Consider the following 20,528-nt stretch of genomic DNA (forward strand, 5'->3'; position numbering starts at 1 on the left):
CTAACACTGAGCACAAAAGCACAACAATAATCAGGCGCCTCCATTATGGAGAGGACGCCTGATAAAGGCCAAGGAGTCACCTGATTGGTGGAGGTAGAACAGGCGAGGACGCGGAAGGGGTTAAGTAGGAGGAAGAGCGCGCGCCCGCGACCTAAGGCGCATGTGTGGAGCAGACGCCGGCCGGAGGAAGGAGGAAGCACGGGCGCCATGCTGAAGACCCCCAGCAGCAGCCAGAGAGACCGGGGTAGCGGCGCGATGCCCAGGGCGGTGAGCAGGACCGCAGCAGGAGGAGCCGATGGAGGAAGCGGCCGCAGCGTCAGGAGCGACAGGTATAACACTGTGGCTTCCTTTCCTGCTGTGTCTTTCCTTGTGTTCTCAGTCTGCTTATGCTCTGCACTCTTGCAGCTCTGCCTGCTCTGTACCTTTGTACCTTTTACCTCTGATCCGCACTCCTGCGGTTCTGCTCCGTTCATCTCTGCTCCGCTCCCATTGCTGTAAGAATCTCTTTCTGCAGCTCCTCTCTGCATTCCTTGCGGTTCTGCTCCGTTCATCTCTGCTCCGCTCCCGTTGCTGTAAGAATCTCTTTCTGCAGCTCCTCTCTGCATTCCTTGCGGTTCTGCTCCGTTCATCTCTGCTCTGCTCCCGTTGCTGTAAGAATCTCTTTCTGCAGCTCCTCTCCGCATTCCTTGCGGTTCTGCTCCATTCATCTCTGCTCCGCTCCCGCTGCTGTAAGAATCTTTCTGAAGCTCCTCTCCGCATTCCTTGCGGTTCTGCTCCGTTCATCTCTGCTCCGCTCCCGTTGCTGTAAGAATCTCTTGCTGCAGCTCTTCTCCACATTCCTTGTGGTTCTGCTCTGCTTTGCTTTTATTACATAGTTATTAAGGTTGAAGGAAGACTTTAAGTCCATCTAGTTCAACCCATAGCCTAGCATGCCCTAACATGTTGATCCAGGGGAAGGAAAAAAAAACCCATGTGGTAAGAGTAAGCTCCATCATGGGGAAAAAAATTCCTTCCTGACCCCACATACGGCAATCAGACTAGTTCCCTGGATCAACGCCTTATCAAGGAATCTAATATATATACCCTGTAATATTATACTTTTCCAGAAAGGTATCCAGTCCCCTCTTAAATTGAAGCAATGAGTCACTCATTACAACATCATACGGCAGAGAGTTCCATAGTCTCACTGCTCTTACAGTAAAGAATCCACGTCTGTTATTATGCTTAAACCTTTTTTCCTCCAGACGTAGAGGATGCCCCCTTGTCCCTGTCACCGGTCTATGATTAAGCAGAAAGGTCTTTGTACTGTCCCCTCATATATTTATACATTAACATAAGATCACCCCTTAGTCTTCGTTTTTCCAAAACTAAATAGCCCCAAGTGTAATAACCTATCTTGGTATGGCAGACCCCCCAGTCCTCTAATAACCTTGGTTGCTCTTCTCTGCACCCGCTCCAGTTCAGCTATGTCTTTCTTATACACCGGAGACCAGAACTGTGCACAGTATTCTAAGTGTGGTCGCACTAGTGACTTGTATAGAGGTAAAATTATGTTCTCCTCATGAGCATCTAGGCCTCTTTTAATGCATCCCATTATTTTATTTGCCTTTGTAGCAGCTGCCTGACACTGGCCACTGAATATGAGTTTGTCATCCACCCATACACCCAGGTCTTTTTCATTGACGGTTTTGCCCAGAGTTTTAGAATTAAGCACATATTTATACATCTTATTACTTCTACCCAAGTGCATGACCTTACATTTATCCCCATTAAAGCTCATTTGCCATTTATCAGCCCAAGCTTCTAGTTTACATAAATCAGCCTGTAATATAAAATTGTCCTCCCCTGTATTGATTACCCTGCAGAGTTTAGTGTCATCTGCAAATATTGAAATTCTACTCTGAATGCCCCCTACAAGGTCATTAATAAATATGTTAAAAAGAAGAGGGCCCAATACTGACCCCTGTGGTACCCCACTACTAACCGTGACCCAGTCCGAGTGTGCTCCATTAATAACCACCCTTTGTTTCCTATCCCTGAGCCAACTCTCAACCCACTTGCACATATTTTCCCCTATCCCCATTATTCTCATTTTATGTATCAACCTTTTGTGTGGCACCGTATCAAAAGCTTTTGAAAAGTCCATATACACTACATCTACTGGGTTCCCTGGGTTCCCTTGGTCCAGACCGGAACTTACCTCTTCATAGAAGCTGATCAAATTAGTCTGACATGATCGGTCCCTAGTAAACCCGTGCTGATACTGGGTCATGAGGTTATTCCTCTTCAGATATTCCAGTATAGCATCCCTTAGAATGCCCTCCAGGATTTTACCCACAGTAGAGGTTAAACTTACTGGCCTATAATTTCCGAGTTCAGTTTTTGTCCCCTTTTTGAATATTGGCACCACATTTGCTATACGCCAGTCCTGTGGTACAGACCCTGTTATTATGGACTCTTTAAAGATTAAAAATAATGGTCTATCAATGACTGTACTTAATTCCTGCAGTACTCGGGGGTGTATCCCATCCGGGCCCGGAGATTTGTCAATTTTTGTGATTTTTAGACGCCGCCGTACTTCCTGCTGGGTTAAGCAGGTAACATTAAATTGGGAATTATTATCACTAGTCATATTGGCTGCCATGGGATTTTCTTTTGTAAATACTGATGAAAAAAAGTCATTTAACATATTGGCCTTTTCCTCATCCTCATCCACCATTTCACCCAGACTATTTTTAAGGGGGCCAACACTATCATTTTTTAGTTTCTTACTATTTATGTAGTTAAAGAATATTTTGGGGTTATTTTTGCTCTCTCTAGCAATGAGTCTCTCTGTCTCAATCTTTGCTGCCTTGATTTGCTTTTTACAGAATTTATTTAATTTTTTGTATTTATTTAATGCCTCCTCACTACCTACTTCCTTTAATTCTCTAAATGCTTTCCTTTTGTCACTTATTGCGCCCCTTACAGCTCTATTTAGCCATATTGGTTTCCTCCTATTTCTAGTATGTTTATTCCCATACGGTATATACTGTGCACAGGTCCTATCCAGGATGCTAATAAACGTCTCCCATTTTCTTTGTGTACTTTTATGTCTCAGGATATCGTCCCAGTTAATTGCACCAAGATCCTCTCTCATCCGTTGGAAATTTGCCCTCCTGAAGTTTAGTGTCCTTGTCACCCCTCTACTACACATCTTATTAAAGGAGACATGAAAACTTATTATTTTGTGATCACTATTCCCCAAGTGACCCCCAACCCTTATATTTGATATGCGGTCTGGCCTGTTGGTTAATATTAGGTCTAGCAGTGCCCCCCTTCTTGTTGGGTCCTGAACCAGTTGTGAAAGGTAATTGTCTCTCATAGTTGTCAAAATCCGATTACCTTTACTGGAACTGCAGGTTTCTGTTCCCCAATCTATTTCAGGGTAGTTGAAGTCCCCCATAATAATGACTTCTCCTTGAGTCACAGCTTCATCTATTTGCTTTACAAGGATATTCTCCATTGCTTCCATTATTTTTGGAGATTTATAACAAACCCCTATCAGTAATTTATTATTTTTTCCCCCTCCCCTTATCTCCACCCACAGGGACTCTACATTTTCATTAGATTCACCTATATTATCACGCAGGATGGGTTTTAAGGTCGATTTTACAAACAGACACACTCCACCCCCTCGCTTATCTGTACGGTCATTTCTGAAAAGGCTATAGCCCTGCAAGTTAACAGCCCAGTCATGGCTCTCATCCAGCCATGTTTCAGATATCCCCACCATGTCATAATTATGTTCCAACAACATTAGTTCTAGTTCATCCATTTTGTTGGCGAGGCTTCTGGCATTAGTATACATGCACTTGATGTTCCTCTCTGTACCTCTATTCTTTCTTAAATTACTAACTGTTCTAACCCCACCCCCCATGCCTCCGCCACCCCCAACTTCCTTATTTGTGCCCAGGTCTCTATCTGCACTATCTTCCCCACCTATAAAATGAATTCCCTAGTTTAAACACTCCTCCAACCTTCTAACCATTTTCTCCCCCAGCACAGCTGCACCTTCCCCATTGAGGTGCAGCCCATCCCTAGCGTAGAGCCTGTAGCCAACTGAGAAGTCGGCCCAGTTCTGCAGGAACCCAAACCCCTCCTTCCTACACCAATTCTTGAGCCACTTATTAACCTCCCTAATCTCCCGTTGCCTCTCTGGCGTGGCACGTGGTACAGGCAGTATTTCAGAAAATACCATGTTGAGGTCCTTGCTTTCAGCTTGCAGCCTAATTCCCTGAAATCATCTTTAAGGACCTTCCACCTACCTCTAACTTTGTCATTTGTGCCAATGTGCACCATGACCGCTGGGTCCTCACCAGCCCCTCCCAGTAATCTGTCCACCCGATCAGCGATGTGTCGGACTTGAGCGCCAGGTAGGCAGCACACCGTTCGACGATCCCTGTCTTTGTGACAGATTGCCCTATCTGTTCCCCTAATAATTGAGTCCCCCACTACCAGCACCTGTCTGGCCTGCCCTGCTCTCCTATTTCCCTCCTTACTGGAGCAGTCACTCCTCCGGCTTTCAGAGGACATGCCTGGCTGCAGCAGTGCTACCCCTGTACTGGCACCCCCCTCATCTGCCAACTTAGCAAACTTATTGGGGTGTGAAAGATCAGGACTAGCCTCCCTAGCACTCTTCCCTCTACCCCGCTTCCTAACCGTCACCCAGCTAACTGCCTCACTGTCCTGCAGCTCCATCCTACCATCCCCCTCCTCATCTATCCCATTGAGCGTCTGCTCTGTGAGCAGAAGACTCCTCTCCATATTGTCTATGGATCTCAGTGTTGCCAGCTGCACATTTAGATCCAGTATCTGGGTTTCCAAATGCACAACGTGCTCACATCTCGCACAGCAGTATGCACCCTCGACCAGCTGATCAAGGACTGCATACATGTGGCAAGATGTGCACTGGATGGCATTAACAATTGTGGAGCACATTTCCTAATGGGGATTGCACCAGACAGAAACGTTAAATAAAAATAAATACAAAGTATTAATTAACACTTGGAACAGCAATTCCTCCCTTGGAAACTCCCTGATTCCAAAGTCACTGAGTCACAAGTCACACTTACCGCCGTCCACACTTACGCTCAGGTCACACTCAGCTCGCTCACACTCGCTATGCTGAAGATTTAAAGATTTTTATTTTTTTTTCCTCTATTTCCCTTCAACAACAAGCCACCTTGCTGTTCAAATGCACTTCCAAAAAATCGCTATCTCTTGCTGCTCTACCGCTCCTATCCGCAGCCATGCGGTTCTCTTCCAGTGTGAATAGGCAGCTGTCATAGTCACGCCCCTTCCAGGGTAGTCTGGTTTGTGGCACAGTGGGGCCACAAACCCTCAGAGCTCACGCCTACCAGTCAGGGCGTGAGCGTGACAGCAGTTTTTCGATCCTAAAACCAGCAGTGCGCGCAAACTCCTCATCAATGAGATTTGTGGCAGAACCACTATCCACAAAAGCAGTGATTGGCAGCTCTCTGCCAGTGACAACAACTTTGGCAGGGAGCATGCACTGAGAAATCATCATGGAGGATATACATAAGCTCAGATTGGACTCCTCCACACCCTCTGAGCTTAGAAGTTTTTCCGCCGTTGCGTTTTTCTTTGACAGCAGAGGACAGATATTAATAAAATAACCAGTTTTACTGCAGAAAAAACAGGCTCCCTGCTTCCTGAGTACAGGAGCACGATGCTTAACATGTGATACCCCTGCGATTTGCATAGGTTCCGTGGGCTCACCTGCAGCAACCTCACGTGAACCTAAACCTCCTCCCACAGGCGGCATCTCATGCTCCCCCAGACGAGAACGGCAATCAATGCAGACAACAAGACTCATAGCGGAATCTAGTGAAGTAGGAGTCTCGTACATCAGGAGGGCTTTTTTAACCCTATCAGAAACTCCATGAATAAAGTGACTCCGCAGCGGGGAATCATTCCACTGAGTGTCAACCGCCCAGCGGCGAAATTCAGAACAGTAATCCTCTGCAACTCGCTCCCCCTGGCGAATAGTGCGTATCTTAGATTCTGCTAGAGCCATTCTGTCAGGCTCATCATAAATATTTCCAAGAAAGGAAAAAAAAACTCTCCACAGAGTCAAATGCAGTAGAATCAGATGGCAAAGAAAACGCCCATGCTTGGGGATCCCCGCTTAATAATGACAACACCAGGCCCACACGCTGAGCCTCATTACTGGAGGAGATCGGACACATCCGAAAATACAGTTTGCAAGCTTCACGAAAAGTAACAAATTTACTGCGTTCCCCAGCAAATTTTTCAGGCAAAGGAAACTTAGGCTCAGCGACTTTATCTGTAACGCCGGCTTGCACATTAGATACTGCTAGTCCCTGTTGCTGCACTGCCCCCCTCAACTCAGTGACCTGTAGGAACAGCGCCCTCAACTGGCGGTTTATGGAAATCATGGGATCCATGGAAATAATGTTGGCCGATTATAATGTCACGGGAGACCTAGGTAGGATAGAGCTAATAACCCGGGCCCCTGCGATTTCCCTCAGACTAGGGAAACCCTGACTGACACTCTACCCAGAGTTTACACTGATGGTGTGCATGTCTGAGCCTCCACCCTCGCCCTATCTCCTGTTTCAACCCTAGGCTGAAACCACAACACACCACCCAGTGAAGAGCCCACACTCCAATACCCACAGTAAGCACAGACAAGGATAACGGAAGAATAAGCACAACGCCGCAGTCACTCAGGAATACACTATAAATGCAAAGGGCAAAACAAATACAAATATAGGAAGGAGCAAATAAGACAAAGGGAAATACACCACCAGCAACGATACTCCAACTACAAGCTCACCACTCCAGATCGAGATAACATGCACAAGACAGAAGCTATAATCGGCGATGCCCAATGTTCAGGAGAACAATTTAAAGGCAGTGGGCATGGCCCAGCTTCCAATCCGAGCACCAGGTAATTTAACCCTCGACCAGCTAGATAAAATCTAGCTGACGCCAATGAGCGCATAGTGGTCAAAAGCGGAATTACCGCTGTCTGTCGAACGACCTGGTCTGAACAGCGTCCGACATGACAATATCATTATATTATTGAGTACATATAACAATATTATTATTTATATTATTACGAACATTAAATTATTTTGCCAAAGAAAAAGGAAAGAAGAAACAAGATCTTATTAATATTTTAATTTGAGGGTTCCAATCAGTGCCTGTCACCCTCAAAAGGGGGAATTGTTAAATATTAATTGAATCTCAATTCAGTACAGAGCACATTGCTTCTTGCTGACAGTACAAAGAGCTATTTCTGTGTATGTATAAGTCAATTCCATATACAGGGAACACGTGGTCTGTAGGAAAGATATATAAACGTCTCTTAGGAGGGTGTGGGGGCTTTTGTCACGTGGGACTGCCACCTCCTGCTTCACCATCATTCTCCATGGACATCTGACAAGTCACAAGGAAGGACAGCTGGCAGCGGTAGCCATCATGACCTTCAGACTTCACACAGACGGCTTTTACCATTCAAACTTTGGGAAAGATGAGTATCAATTGCTGATATCTACACATGGACAATCTGTTCGTAACTATTTCGTCTATTTTTATGTCTTACTGCAAACTGATTTTTCTGTGGACAATTCAATAAACCACTACCATTTTCATGAGAATATCATGACATTTTTCTTTAAGAGTAATGCACCTGGTGAATAGTCTTGATTAAATAAATGTGCAAAATAAGCATATTTAACAAATGGAGTAATCTACTACACTCCTCTCTACATGGGAGTTTAGTGTATACCTTCCTAAGGAGTCACCCTTGCTTGGTCCATTAAGGATATGAAGTCCTAAACTTCTACATACGTTCAGGTGCTTTCTGCCACTTTTGTTGACTGTACTGTCATAGCTGCTTCTCTCAGTGTGTACAGGGTCTTGGCCGTCATTCTCTGCTCCAAGTATGTAGATGTTTCCATCCGTGGTCAGGAAGTCTTTCTCTCTCCCTGTTCTTGCATTGATGACTCCAAAGATGAGAACTTTGCCCAGGGCCTGATAATGGGCGGCTTCTCTTTGTAAGATCTCGAAGCAGTCTGGATTGAAGTAGGGGGACTCTGGCGGTGGTATATAGGTGCACAGAGGTGGATGTCAGACTGGCAGGTGAGGATGGAGCTGCTGATTCTGATCCATATGTGGCTGCCTCCTTTCTTCACCGGTTTGATGTACTGGTGGAGCTCCTCTTTATACCAGATCAATACTCCTCCTGAGCCCCGGCCCTGCTTGATGTTTTTATTTTTCTGGGCATGGACCGAGAATTCCTTGTATCCAATAGGTACCAAGGATTCGTTTTCGGCTCTGGTCCATGTTTCCAGAAGGATCTGAATGTCTATTTTTCAGTCTTTGTATAAAATCAGGGTCCTTTGTTTTAGATCCAAAGGTTAAGGCGTTGAGAGCCTGAATATTCCAGCTGCTGATTGTAAGTGAAGACATTCTTCAGTGTATTTTGTGTGTATATACCTTGTAATGAGTATGGCTGTGTGGGACAAACTGGATTTCTGACTGTTTTATAGAAGTGCTTGGTTCCATCCAGACACATTAGTCTGCTGCACAGTGCATTGAGCAGGTTCTTTATCTCATCCATATCTCTGCTCTGCATGTGTCTGTGCGGGCTCGGTGGTCTCCTCCGTGGAGGTCTCCTCCTCTGATGGTCTGACACTGGGTGAAGAGCTTTGTTTCCAGCTTCAGGAGGTAGCATTGGGGTTTTCTGCTCTTTCGTTCTCAGGGGTCTTTCAGCGTGATTATGGCCACTGTTGAATCCAGGCCTGGGGTCTCTGTTTAGCACGATGTCCTTCAGCTCTTTGGCCAGGAGGCTGACCCCTTGTTTGTTGAGATGTTTATTATCGTGCAGGTGACTGATGTTTATGGAGAGGTGTTGTGCCAGGGTCACGTTTGGCAGCACATTGTGGTGCTGCTGTGTTTGACGTCTCTACAGCGACCTAAACAGCGATGCTGCAGCGATCGGATCGTTGTCTATATCGCTGCAGCGTCGCTGAGTGTGACGGTACCTTTAGTCTCTTTCTAATTGAGATAAGAAGTCTCTGATGTTATCAGGTGAGAGGTGTGAAGTGTCAGGGGTTAGGCAGCTCTGTCTGGTGGGAATCGCTATGTGAGCATTAGAGGTAGCTGCTGGGGCTTGTAGTCCTTTATAGGTTTGTGCCTGCGCTTTGATATCAGAAAAACAATTTTCAAATTGCTGCAGAATCTCCTCAGTCCCCTGCACCATGACTGTGCCACTGTTGTATAGGCTTATGGTGAGCACATTGATGTCATCATCTGCTTGGCTGTTAATTTTAATCCGCTGGGCATTATTAGTGTTGCTTTTAGATACATGTTTATATTGATTGCACAGGGCAGTGTGCCAGGCTGAGAGTTGGTCTGTATAGAATAATAAATTGTTTTTTCTTTTTGGTTCTTCCTTTGTGAAATCTGCATAAAGAGTCTCTGGATTCTCTCTAATATAGTCCTTCTTGGGTTTATTGCTCCACTGCCCCTGTGTTATCTCCAGATCTAACCCCCAGCCTTCCTGTGTCTCTGGCTCTGGGCTTTGTTCATTTACTTGTTCCAAATTTGTGTTTTCCATTTTGTAGTTATATGTTAATTATAATCCTTATTTCTAAGAAGATTAATTTGTAACAAGTCTATAGGTTGTGTTGTAGTTAAAGAATTCTCCTACCTTTAATAGGTCCAGGTATCAGGATGTCAGTGTACACAGAGGGGTTTGTGACCGAAGCTGGGGGTATACGGGTGTATACAGTGTACACAGAGGGGTTTGTGACCGAAGCTGAGGGTATACGGGTGTATACAGTAAAAAAAAAAAAAAAAATCCGATGAAAAGAATGTACATAAGAACCAAATATATAAAAAGATGTAAATTTTATTAAAGAAAAAACACAAAAAAAACACAAAAACAAAATAACACACATGATAAGCATTAAAAAGTGGGAAACCGAAAAACGGCACAGGAACCCACCATGCTATAGAAGGAGGCATTAAAAAAAGCCTAAACAAACCAGTAAAGTGCACATAGTTGGTCTATAAGTATAGAGCAAAAAAAAATAAAAAATCACTAAACATGAAAATACTCAAGAGCAAATTACCAATAGCAATGTGCAAATAGTTACCTCCGGTGGGTGCCAACGCCTGCCCCTACGCACGTTTCGGCAATCAGCCTTCTTCTGGGGGTGTATACAGTGTACACAGAGGGGTCTGTGACTGAAGCTGAGGGTATACGGGTGTATACAGTGTACACAGAGGGGTCTGTGACTGAAGCTGAGGGTATACGGGTGTATACAGTGTACGCAGAGGGGTCTGCAACTGAAGCTGGAGGTATACGGGTGTATACAGCGTACACGGGGGGGTCTGTGACTGAAACTGGGGGTATACGGGTGTATACAATGTACACAGAGGGATGTGGCAGCCAAAGCAAGGGGTATATGGGTGTATACAGCGTACACAGGGGGGTCTGTGACCGAGGCTGAGGGTATACGGGTGTATACAGTGTACACAGGGGGGTCTGTGACCGAAGCTTGGGGTATACGGTTAGTCAGTACACAGGACCCCATACACACACGGCTCCGCTCCGTACACCTCGTACACACACGGCTCCGCTCCGTACACCTCGTACACACAAGGCTCCGCTCCGTACACCTCGTACACACGGCTCCGCTCCGTACACCTCGTACACACACGGCTCCGCTCCGTACACCTCGTACACACACGGCTCCGCTCCGTACACCTCGTACACACACGGCTCCGCTCCGTACACCTCGTACACACACGGCTCCGCTCCGTACACCTCGTACACACACGGCTCCGCTCCGTACACCTCGTACACACACGGCTCCGCTCCGTACACCTCGTACACACACGGCTCCGCTCCGTACACCTCGTACACACACGGCTCCGCTCCGTTTACCTCGTACACACACGGCTCCGCTCCGTACACCTCGTACACACACGGCTCCGCTCCGTACACCTCGTACACACACGGCTCCGCTCCCTACACCTCGTACACACACGGTTCCGCTCCGTACACCTCGTACACACACGGCTCCGCTCCGTACACCTCGTACACACACGGCTCCGCTCCGTACACCTCGTACACACACGGCTCCGCTCCGTACACCTCGTACACACACGGCTCCGCTCCGTACACCTCGTACACACACGGCTCCGCTCCGTACACCTCGTACACACACGGCTCCGCTCCGTACACCTCGTACACACACGGCTCCGCTCCGTACACCTCGTACACACACGGCTCCGCTCCGTACACCTCGTACACACACGGCTCCGCTCCGTTTACCTCGTACACACACGGCTCCGCTCCGTACACCTCGTACACACACGGCTCCGCTCCGTACACCTCGTACACACACGGCTCCGCTCCCTACACCTCGTACACACACGGTTCCGCTCCGTACACCTCGTACACACACGGCTCCGCTCCGTACACCTCGTACACACACGGCTCCGCTCCGTACACCTCGTACACACACGGCTCTGCTACATCCACACTGTAAACCCCTCCTGACCCCACACATGAACTTCCCCTCATCCAGCACCATGACAACCAGCACAGCAGAGTCCTGCATACACTGAGGCCCCTGATCATGTGACCCCTGACTCCTCCCCTCATGTGACCTCATCACAGGTCCTGTGCGCACAGAGCAGCCGTAGAAATCTCAGGCCACGGTGGTCTCCCCCAACTTCTGCTCTTCCTCCTTCTTTTCTTGCAGGGGCCGCAGTGGATTTCATCCTGGATCCATAGAGCCGAGTAGAGGAGCGATGTTCCTTCAGTCTGAGGGGAATTGATGGTGAGATTTGTCCAGCGGCCACTGTACCGAGTAAATCCCCACCAGGACTGTGGCAGGTAAAGACCCCAATATCCACCGGTGTCCCTTCTAATGGGGGAAAGTACCAAAGAAAACCGTCATATCCGGAGAAATAAACCCCGTACATGGAGACATCGGCCTCAGATATCTCCGGTCTTGTTCTTACCGACAATCTCCTATAAAAGCCTCAAACTTCTGTGTGTGACTCAGAGCTGAGATCTAACGTGATAGAAGATTCCAGTGCGGGGAAGACGGGAAACCTCCATATAGAGGCCGGTGGGGATGGAGTCAGTGACCGACTCTGGACAGATCTGTTCCTAGAGCCGCAGTAGGAGATGGAGATGTCGTCCTCATCATGAAGTCGTTATTTCTCCTGTCCCGTGTAATGAATATCTCCTGCAGTATTACTAATGCCGATTCCAGGGTCGGGAAATGAGACGAGAATTAGCGTTATGGAAGATGAGTCTATGAGGAACGTATTCAGCTGCCGACTCCGAGGGAGAAACTGCTTGTTGTCTGTGGCCGAAATATATAGGTTTTATTAGTAGATGGAAAGAAGGAAACTAAATACTGTAAAATAATAAATCTCCTCATATGTTTCCCTTATTATCTCCAGTAATTGTATTATTACACAGGATTCTTATGATGTTACATCGGCTCATCTTCTTCTCATTCAGGTCTCTACAATATCGGATCCTCTCAGTGAAGATCTTCTATATAAGAGAATTTCCTGATTTACCCATCAAGGATGGAAACGGACAGAGACAAGATGGCGGAGAGGATATTACACCTCACCCTAGAGATCCTCTTCCGGCTTACTGGAGAGGTGAGAGATTCTGATGACGTCACATTACATCATTCTTATCTATGGGAATAACAGATGGACAGAACAGGAGAGGTGAGGACTCTGGAAATGTCTGTAGTGAGATTTATTAATGTGTCTCTCCATAACCAGGATTACACAGTGGTGAAGAAGACCTCTAGTGAGCGCTGTCAGGACCCTTTGTCTGAGGGATGGGGAAGACCCCTGAGCCCAATCACGGACCCTCCATCTCTCCCTCTGATACATGAGGACATTAATAACCAGAAGATCCTAGAACTCACCTACAAGATGATTGAGCTGCTGACTGGAGAGGTGACACTGCTGGGAATGCTGGGACATTATACAGTAACGCTATGAAGGGATCGGGGGATGACGGTATCATTGTATGTGTCAGGTTCCTATAAGGTGTCAGGATGTCTCCGTCTATTTCTCCATGGAGGAGTGGGAGTATCTAGAAGGACACAAAGATCTGTACAAGGACGTCATGATGGAGGTTCCCCAGCCCCTCACATCACCAGGTAATAGAACTAATTACACACGGCCTATAATTATCTGTGAAGAATGAATTCAGTCCCTGTATGTGTTTCCTCCAGATCTATCCAGTAAGAGGACAACCCCAGAGAGATGTTCCCGTCCTCTTCTTCCACAGGACTGTAAACAGGAAGATCCCAATGTTCCTCAGGATTATCAGGTAGATGGAGAGAAGGTGTCATGAGATCTCCCTTAGGCCGATTTCACACTTCCGTTTATTTCCGGTCCTGGAAAACCCAATACCGGAGATGTCCGTGTATGTAATACTTGCGGCACACGTGTAGCAAACGGCCGTGTCTCGCAGGTTAAAACCCTGCTCTGATGCCGGCACTTCGGAGCGGAGCGTGCAGTTCCATATGTTGCTATGCGGCCGCACGCTCCGCTCTGGAGTGCCGGCGCCTGAGGAGGGTTTTAACCTGCGAGACTCGGACGTATGTCTCGCAAGTGAAAAGGAGCCCTAAGTGCTGTTCCCCCGTGGCGGGTGCTGAAGACGGCTCTCATCGTTCTCCCCTGCTCTGCCGGCGATCGTCAGGAGCAGAAGAGAATGATGAGTTATATTAAAGTCTGAACGATGACAGCAGGTGGGGGCTTTTGGGACTCTTACTCCCATCATCTGACACTTGCTGCCGCTAATAACAGTGACAGCAGGAGCGGATGATCGGGGTATTCCTCAGCCGCCACTTGCGATATAATTAAATGAATTAATGAAAAACCCGGTGTGGGTTCCCCCCTATTTTCTTGAACCAACGAGGCAAAACTCACAGCTGGGGGCTGCAACCCTCAGCTGTCAGCTTCAGCAAGGCTGGTTATCAAGAATAGAGGGTGTGGAGATCTGAGGTTGTGGGTTATAAAAATCACCTAGGCAGGTTAACGATGCTACTAATTTTTTTATTCCATACATCCATGGTTGTACAACAAATCCAGGTGGATGGCCAACATACAATGTCCACAGTCCACAAGTTCCCAATCTGAGATCGGTAGTTCCACTGGCTCCATACCAGGCGATGCCCACTGTCTGCCAACTTTTGGTTGGCCCACAGATTTTGTATCTCCAGCTGCTATAGTGTGCAGTCACAGCCTATGTTCCTCCAGACAATGGATATCCTGACCGTAGCTCATGGATACCCCTCCAGCCAACAATCTCCAAAGCTCCATAGATCATCCATCCGTTCCAGCTTGGATCCTCTTCCATCGAAATCCCTCCAACAACTGCCTGATTTAACACGATGTCTTTTTCCCCCGCCCCCTTAAACATTTTCCTTTAGCTCACAGAACAAGGCATATTCCATCAGCTGGGACTGTATGTGGGACCTCCCGTGGTGATGGTTCCCCTGAATCTACTATCCCCACCCACACAATGGGCCTAGGTTTGGGAGTACAGTAGGAGTGAAACCTTGATACAAATGAGATTGATAGTCTGTCCTTAGGTTCACATAAACTCTAGCCTGCTCATCTTCCTCTGCTGACTGCCACTGAATAGAAACATTGATTCCTGAGCATGAACTGATGAGCAAGAAAATCACTAATAAAACAGCAAGAAAATCACTAATAAAACACATCAAGCAAAGTAACTATTAAAGTACAATAATATTGATGTAACCCGTGGTCCATGCAGGAAAAAGTCTTTATGTCTTAGAGCTGTGGACTCCTCTCTACATCCATTTGTCCTATAGTCTTTAGTAAGCGGCCATATCCTCACACTGGGGTCCACATGCTGTGGTTTTTTTTTAAATAGTTTAATAAATCATTTAAAAAAAATGGCATGGGGTCCCCGCATTATTGGCAACCTGCCTTGTTAAAGCTCACAGTTGGGGTCTTGTATTCTCATGCTGGTAAGGGGCCATTGCTTTTGGCCCCCCTCCAGCCTAAAAACGGCAGCCCACAGCTGCCCAGAAAAGGCGCATCTATTAGATGCACCAATTCTGGTGCTTTGCCCAGGTCTTCCCACTTGCCCTGTAGCGGTGGCAATTGGGGTTAATATTTGTGGGGTTGATGTCACCTTTGTATTGTCAGGTGACATCAAGCCCATGGCTTAGTAATGGAGAAGTGTCTATAAAACACCTATCCATTACTAATCCTATAGTTATACAGTATGTAAATAAAGACACAGCCAGAATAAAATCCTTTAATTGAAAAAAAATGACACAGATTCCTTTATAATCTCAATGATACCATACTTACTGCATTGTCTAATTCCACCGAAGCCCTCGATCTATAATAAAAGTAAAATAAAAAAAACAACAATATACCATACCTGTCCGTCTTTCTGTCCCACGCTGTAATCCATGTCTGGGGGCTAAATAGTTTTCAACCTGGACGGTGCTAAGATGTGACCGTCCCATCTGAAAACCACTGGTGAATAAGCTGCTGCGAGCGCAGCCTCAATGGCTAGCGGTGACATCATCACTGGCATTTTCCCACTTATATAGTAATACTTGGCACACTCGGGTGGATGTGGTGAAAAAACAGTTTTAATATATTGTGAGATACATACAGTAGTCGCAACAAACATTTCGGTCTTTCAAGACCTTCATCAGTGTACTACAAAATAAAGCAGAATAAACAATAAAGAAACCATATAAAGAAATTAGCGACAATCATAGAGGAAGGTCATAGTGAGTGACATAAATACCACAGTAAGGTTATCCAACATAATCGACCCATATCAACGTACAGAGGAGGTTGCAGCATGCATAAGGAGCTAGAAGGCGAAGTAAGAGCTGGGCATATGATTTTAACCCTTTAAGAGTGCGCTGGAATCTGGGGTAGGAAAAGGGGTGCATATGAAGTGGTGTTTTGCCTCAGTTAATAAGCCAGGTGTGTCAGCAAGGAGAGAAAAGACACCTACCAATTTTTAGGATAAGCCAGGCGTACTGGTTTGTGGGGGCCGTTTAATGGTCTATTTGTAGATAATATGTACAGTAGGTTAATATCACCGAGGTACTCAAAAAGATTGGGGCCTAACAGTGCATAAACTTACCAATACATCAGGAGCTATGTGCAAAGACGCGGTATCCACCGCAGGTCTGGAGGGTGATCGTGGCGTGCCCGGGGTCCCCATTAATTCCTGGCTATGTGCGCGCCTTATTGCTGTGTTCGAGGGCCGGAAGCAGCTAACCAGAAGTGACATTTGTGTGTCAGGAGCCGGAACCAGCGGCGCTATGCGTTACACTTGCCGGGAGCGGCTAACCAGAAGTGATGTTTGCGTGTCAGGAGCCGGAACCAGCGGCGCTATGCGTTCTATCTGCCGGAACTAGGAGATGTGCGTTCCAGGTAGAGTGGTGATCGGTGTGTTACAGATTGGTGAATGGAAACTTGAAGGTTTGAGTGGGGATTCTATGGATCCACGGTGAAGAAGTGACACATTGCAGATGAAGTGCAGAAGATCTTCAGTTCATGCGGCTCTGCAAAATGAAAAAAGATGCCAAAATTTTGATATATGTGTACCGGCTGTAATAAGAAATAGATAACATATTGCATTAAATGATACTCTGGCATAAAGGCAAAATCAATATCAAACAACAATTACATGAAGGATTACATAAAGGATTGCAAATCATAGTCTCTGTTAAGTCCTTTTGGAGTCAGAGTCTTTAGCTCATGGATCCAGTACGCTTCCCTCTGTGTTATTATTGAGATGCGGTTGCTCCCCCTGCGGGGTGGGGGGGGGGGGTGAGACATGGACGATCACTTGAGACGTTAATTGTGCCACGTTATGGCTCTTAGAGAAAAACTGTTGTGGAATGGAAAGTATAAAGGTTCTTGTACCTGATGGTAGACTTATGCTTCGAAATTCTGTCTTTGACCTATTGGGTAGTCTCACCCAGGTAAAGTAGGCCACAGGGGCACTTAATCAAATATACTACGAAATTGGAGTCACAGGTGAGAAATTGATTTTGTATCTCTTCCCAGTGTATGGATAGTGTCTCCCTTCAGAACTTTGTTGCACTGATTGCAGTTGAGGCAGGGGAAAATGCCCATTTTGGGATTCCGCAAGAAACGTTGTGTATTGGATGTACGAGTAGGGCCAGTGTCAGCTCTGACTAAGGTGTCATGTATATTGTGTGCTCATCTGAAAAGGGTTTTTGAAATCTTCAATTGTGGGATCGGCCGTCTGTAAGAGATACCAATGTTTGCAAATGGTTCTATGGCTAATATAGGCTGAAGGGTGATAATGATGTACAAAAGGGACCCGGCGACTCATAGTGTTATTGCGACTCCTAGTGGGATCATGGGTTGTGGTAACGCTTTGTGGGGGTAACCCCTATTGAGGAATGTAGACTTCTTTTCCCCAGTAATGGCATTTTCCCACTGTCCTGAGGTCACCGCAGTTCAGCCCGGCCTCGATGATGTCACCGCTGGTAAATGATGCTGCGCTCTCATCAGCTCAGTCACCAGTGGTTTTCAGCCTGGACGGTCGCATCTTGGCACCATCCTGGTTGAAAACTAATTATCCCTCAGACATGGATTACGGCGTGGCACAGAACGACAGACAGGTATGGTATATTGTTGTTCTGTTATTTTATTTTTATTACAGGAGATCGAGGACTTCGGTGGAATTAGGCGAGGTCGTAAGTATGGTTTAATTGAGAATATTAAAGGAGTCTGTCTTTTTTTTTTTTTTTCAAATAAAGGACTTTAGTCTGGCTGTGTCTTTATTTACCATATAACTATAGGATTAGTAATGGAGAGATGTCTTATAGACACTTCTCCATTACTAAGCCATGGGCTTGATGTCACCTGACAATACAAAGGTGACATCAAACCCACAAATATTAACCCCTCTTGCCACCGCTACAGGGCAAGTGGGAAGAGTCGGGCAAAGCGCAAAAATTGGCGCATCTAATAGGTGCACCTTTTCTGGGCAGCTGCAGGCTGCTGTTTTTAGGCTGGGGGGGGTCAATATTCATGACCCCTTAACAGCCTGAGAATACCAGCCCCCAGCTATGAGCTTTAGCATGGCTGGTTGTCAAAAATGGGGGGACCCCACGCCATTTTTTAAAATTATTTATTTAAATAATTTAAAAAATAGCGTGGGTACCCCTCTATTCTTGATAACCAGCCTTGCTGAAGCTGACAGCTGAGGGTTGCAGCCCCCAGCTTTGTGTTTTGCTTGGTTGGTTCAAGAAAATAGGGGGGAACCCACACCGGGTTTTTCATTTATTTATTTCGATATATTGCAAGTGGCTGGTGAGGAAAAACCCCGATCATCTGCTCCTGCTGTCACTGTTATTAGCGGCAGCATTTGTCAGATGATGGGAGTAAGAGTCCCAAAAGCCCCCACCTGCTGTCATCATTTCGACTTTAATATAACTCTCATATTTCTCCTCTGCTCGCGCCGACTGCCAGCAGAGCAGGGGAGAATGATGAGAGCCGTTTTCAGCACCTGCCGCCGGGGAACAGCGGTTACTGTAGTGCTTCTTCCCCGATGCTGATGTGTGTCACACGGAGGACATCAATGTGTGTTCTCCATGTGCACGCGTGCAGTACGTTTTGCCGTCCGTGCTGACAGTAAAAAACGGACATGACTACTTGCAGGACACACGGTCCATGGAAACACACTGACGTGCACAGACCCATTCATTTGAATGGGCGTACATGTGTACGTGTCTCCTGTACGTGTGAAAACTGTCACCTCACGTACCGGAGACACGGACGTGTGAAAGGCTTTATGATGTTGTGGTAGTTCACTCACGTGGTGGCACACAGAGGTAGGAAAAATGGGAACAACGTCTCTTTAAATCCTCGTTGAGTTATTGTAAGGCAGCATAAACCAACTTGTGGGGAAAACAAACGCAGCCTTCTTGGATAAAACAGGAACAAAACGATAAAGGAATACAAAAATGCAGCAGCACAGTCTGTATGTTGTGGGTGGCCCCCCGCTCTGGAGCAGGACAGGTTCAGTCTGTTCTCGAGGAGCCACAAAGCCTCTGGAGTCCTCTCTCCAGGCTAGCTGAGCCCAGACTGCCTGTAGAGCTCGGCTATTTCACCCCAAGCCTGTAACTTCCCCATCATGTGATTGATCACATGATCATGTCCTCATGCAGGTCCTGGCAGGTCTGCCAGGGGAGATAAAGTGGACCTTCTCCCACCTGCTCTGTGAAGGTCCACATAAAACCAGCCCTGTTTATGCAACTTAACCATCACAACACGTAGTGTGCTGGAGAAAAATGCTCTGGTTTCACATCACTGACGCCGTTAAGCGCAGTGACACATATCTCCCCTCTATCACCTTACCAGTGACTGTCACAATGTGTAGACGGCTGTGAAGGTCTTGTGCTCAGTGTTGCTTTATCCACCAGTATTATATGTTTTATACTTGTGTAATGAGAACGGTGGAGATGGCAGGATTAAAGCTCATCATAGATGGGACTTCTCCATCTGTCTGTGACCTTTACAATATTTGTTTCAGGGTGAAGATCTGACCCATATTAATACTACAGAGACATATGTGAGGGGTGATGAGCGGTGTAAAGAGGAGATTCCTACATATGACTACCCAGGTGAGTAGTGACCACTAAATGCAGAGAAGTCACAGATTCTTCTCAGTCTCCGGCTGTGGCTGCTTTATCGGTGGTGTAGTCCAACTGTATCACAATCGTGTGATCACCATTTTGCCTCTAGACCACAACATTCTCCTCCACCCAAAACTGTCCAAGTGGCTTTGGGCATTGAAAGCCCTTTTCTATAGAACGTACAACCTGGAGGATCCAACTACCCCCTGAGATTAGAATACTCTGACCGTTACCTGCGCAGATCCGTAAACTATAAAGCCAAATGGCAGCGTACGTAGAATGTGCTGACAAGTTAGAAAAATATTATGATGAGCCTTTTAGAGAAAACGGAGGGTAATGATGCTGTTGGCTTCCAAAATCCCTGATGTGGGAAGAAGGAAAAAATCAGGGCTTTGAAAAGTGCTGCCAAGTGCTGAGCCATAAAGTTGGGCATCAAAACAAATGAACGTAAAAAAAAAGCAACAGACTTTTCATTTTAATATTCTACCCATTTCCGATGTGAACCAGCTCCTTCCTCAGGCTTATACAAATGATACATTGTGGATGTTTTATATCCTCCAGAACGGCGTCACTGATCCAATTACTTAATTCGTTAATTAAACCGCGCCTATGCTGCAGTTTTTTGTGTTAAAACCTTTCTTCATATACAAAACTATACAAATAGATGTAAAATGCATATTGGATGCACAATAAAATCCACATAAAGAAAAATATATGTACATGGAAAATCCTCCGGTTTAAGTGTGGATAGTC

General features: G+C 46.3%; 1 protein-coding gene across 1 annotated transcript in view; it reads left to right on the forward strand.

The window, feature by feature from the left end:
- Positions 1-11,734: 11,734 nt before the first annotated feature.
- Positions 11,735-20,528, forward strand: part of LOC143766631 (uncharacterized) — a 51,680-nt gene continuing 42,886 nt past the window's right edge. Inside the window, exons 1-6 of the mRNA XM_077254437.1 lie at positions 11,735-11,944; positions 12,584-12,732; positions 12,862-13,041; positions 13,124-13,247; positions 13,323-13,420; positions 19,673-19,763. Coding sequence (XP_077110552.1) covers positions 12,655-12,732; positions 12,862-13,041; positions 13,124-13,247; positions 13,323-13,420; positions 19,673-19,763 — 571 coding nt within the window. The 5' untranslated portion in view covers positions 11,735-11,944; positions 12,584-12,654. The remainder of the gene's footprint in view (positions 11,945-12,583; positions 12,733-12,861; positions 13,042-13,123; positions 13,248-13,322; positions 13,421-19,672; positions 19,764-20,528) is intronic.

Source organism: Ranitomeya variabilis, chromosome 4, assembly GCF_051348905.1.
Source record: "Ranitomeya variabilis isolate aRanVar5 chromosome 4, aRanVar5.hap1, whole genome shotgun sequence".
NCBI classification, from domain to species: domain Eukaryota; kingdom Metazoa; phylum Chordata; class Amphibia; order Anura; family Dendrobatidae; genus Ranitomeya; species Ranitomeya variabilis.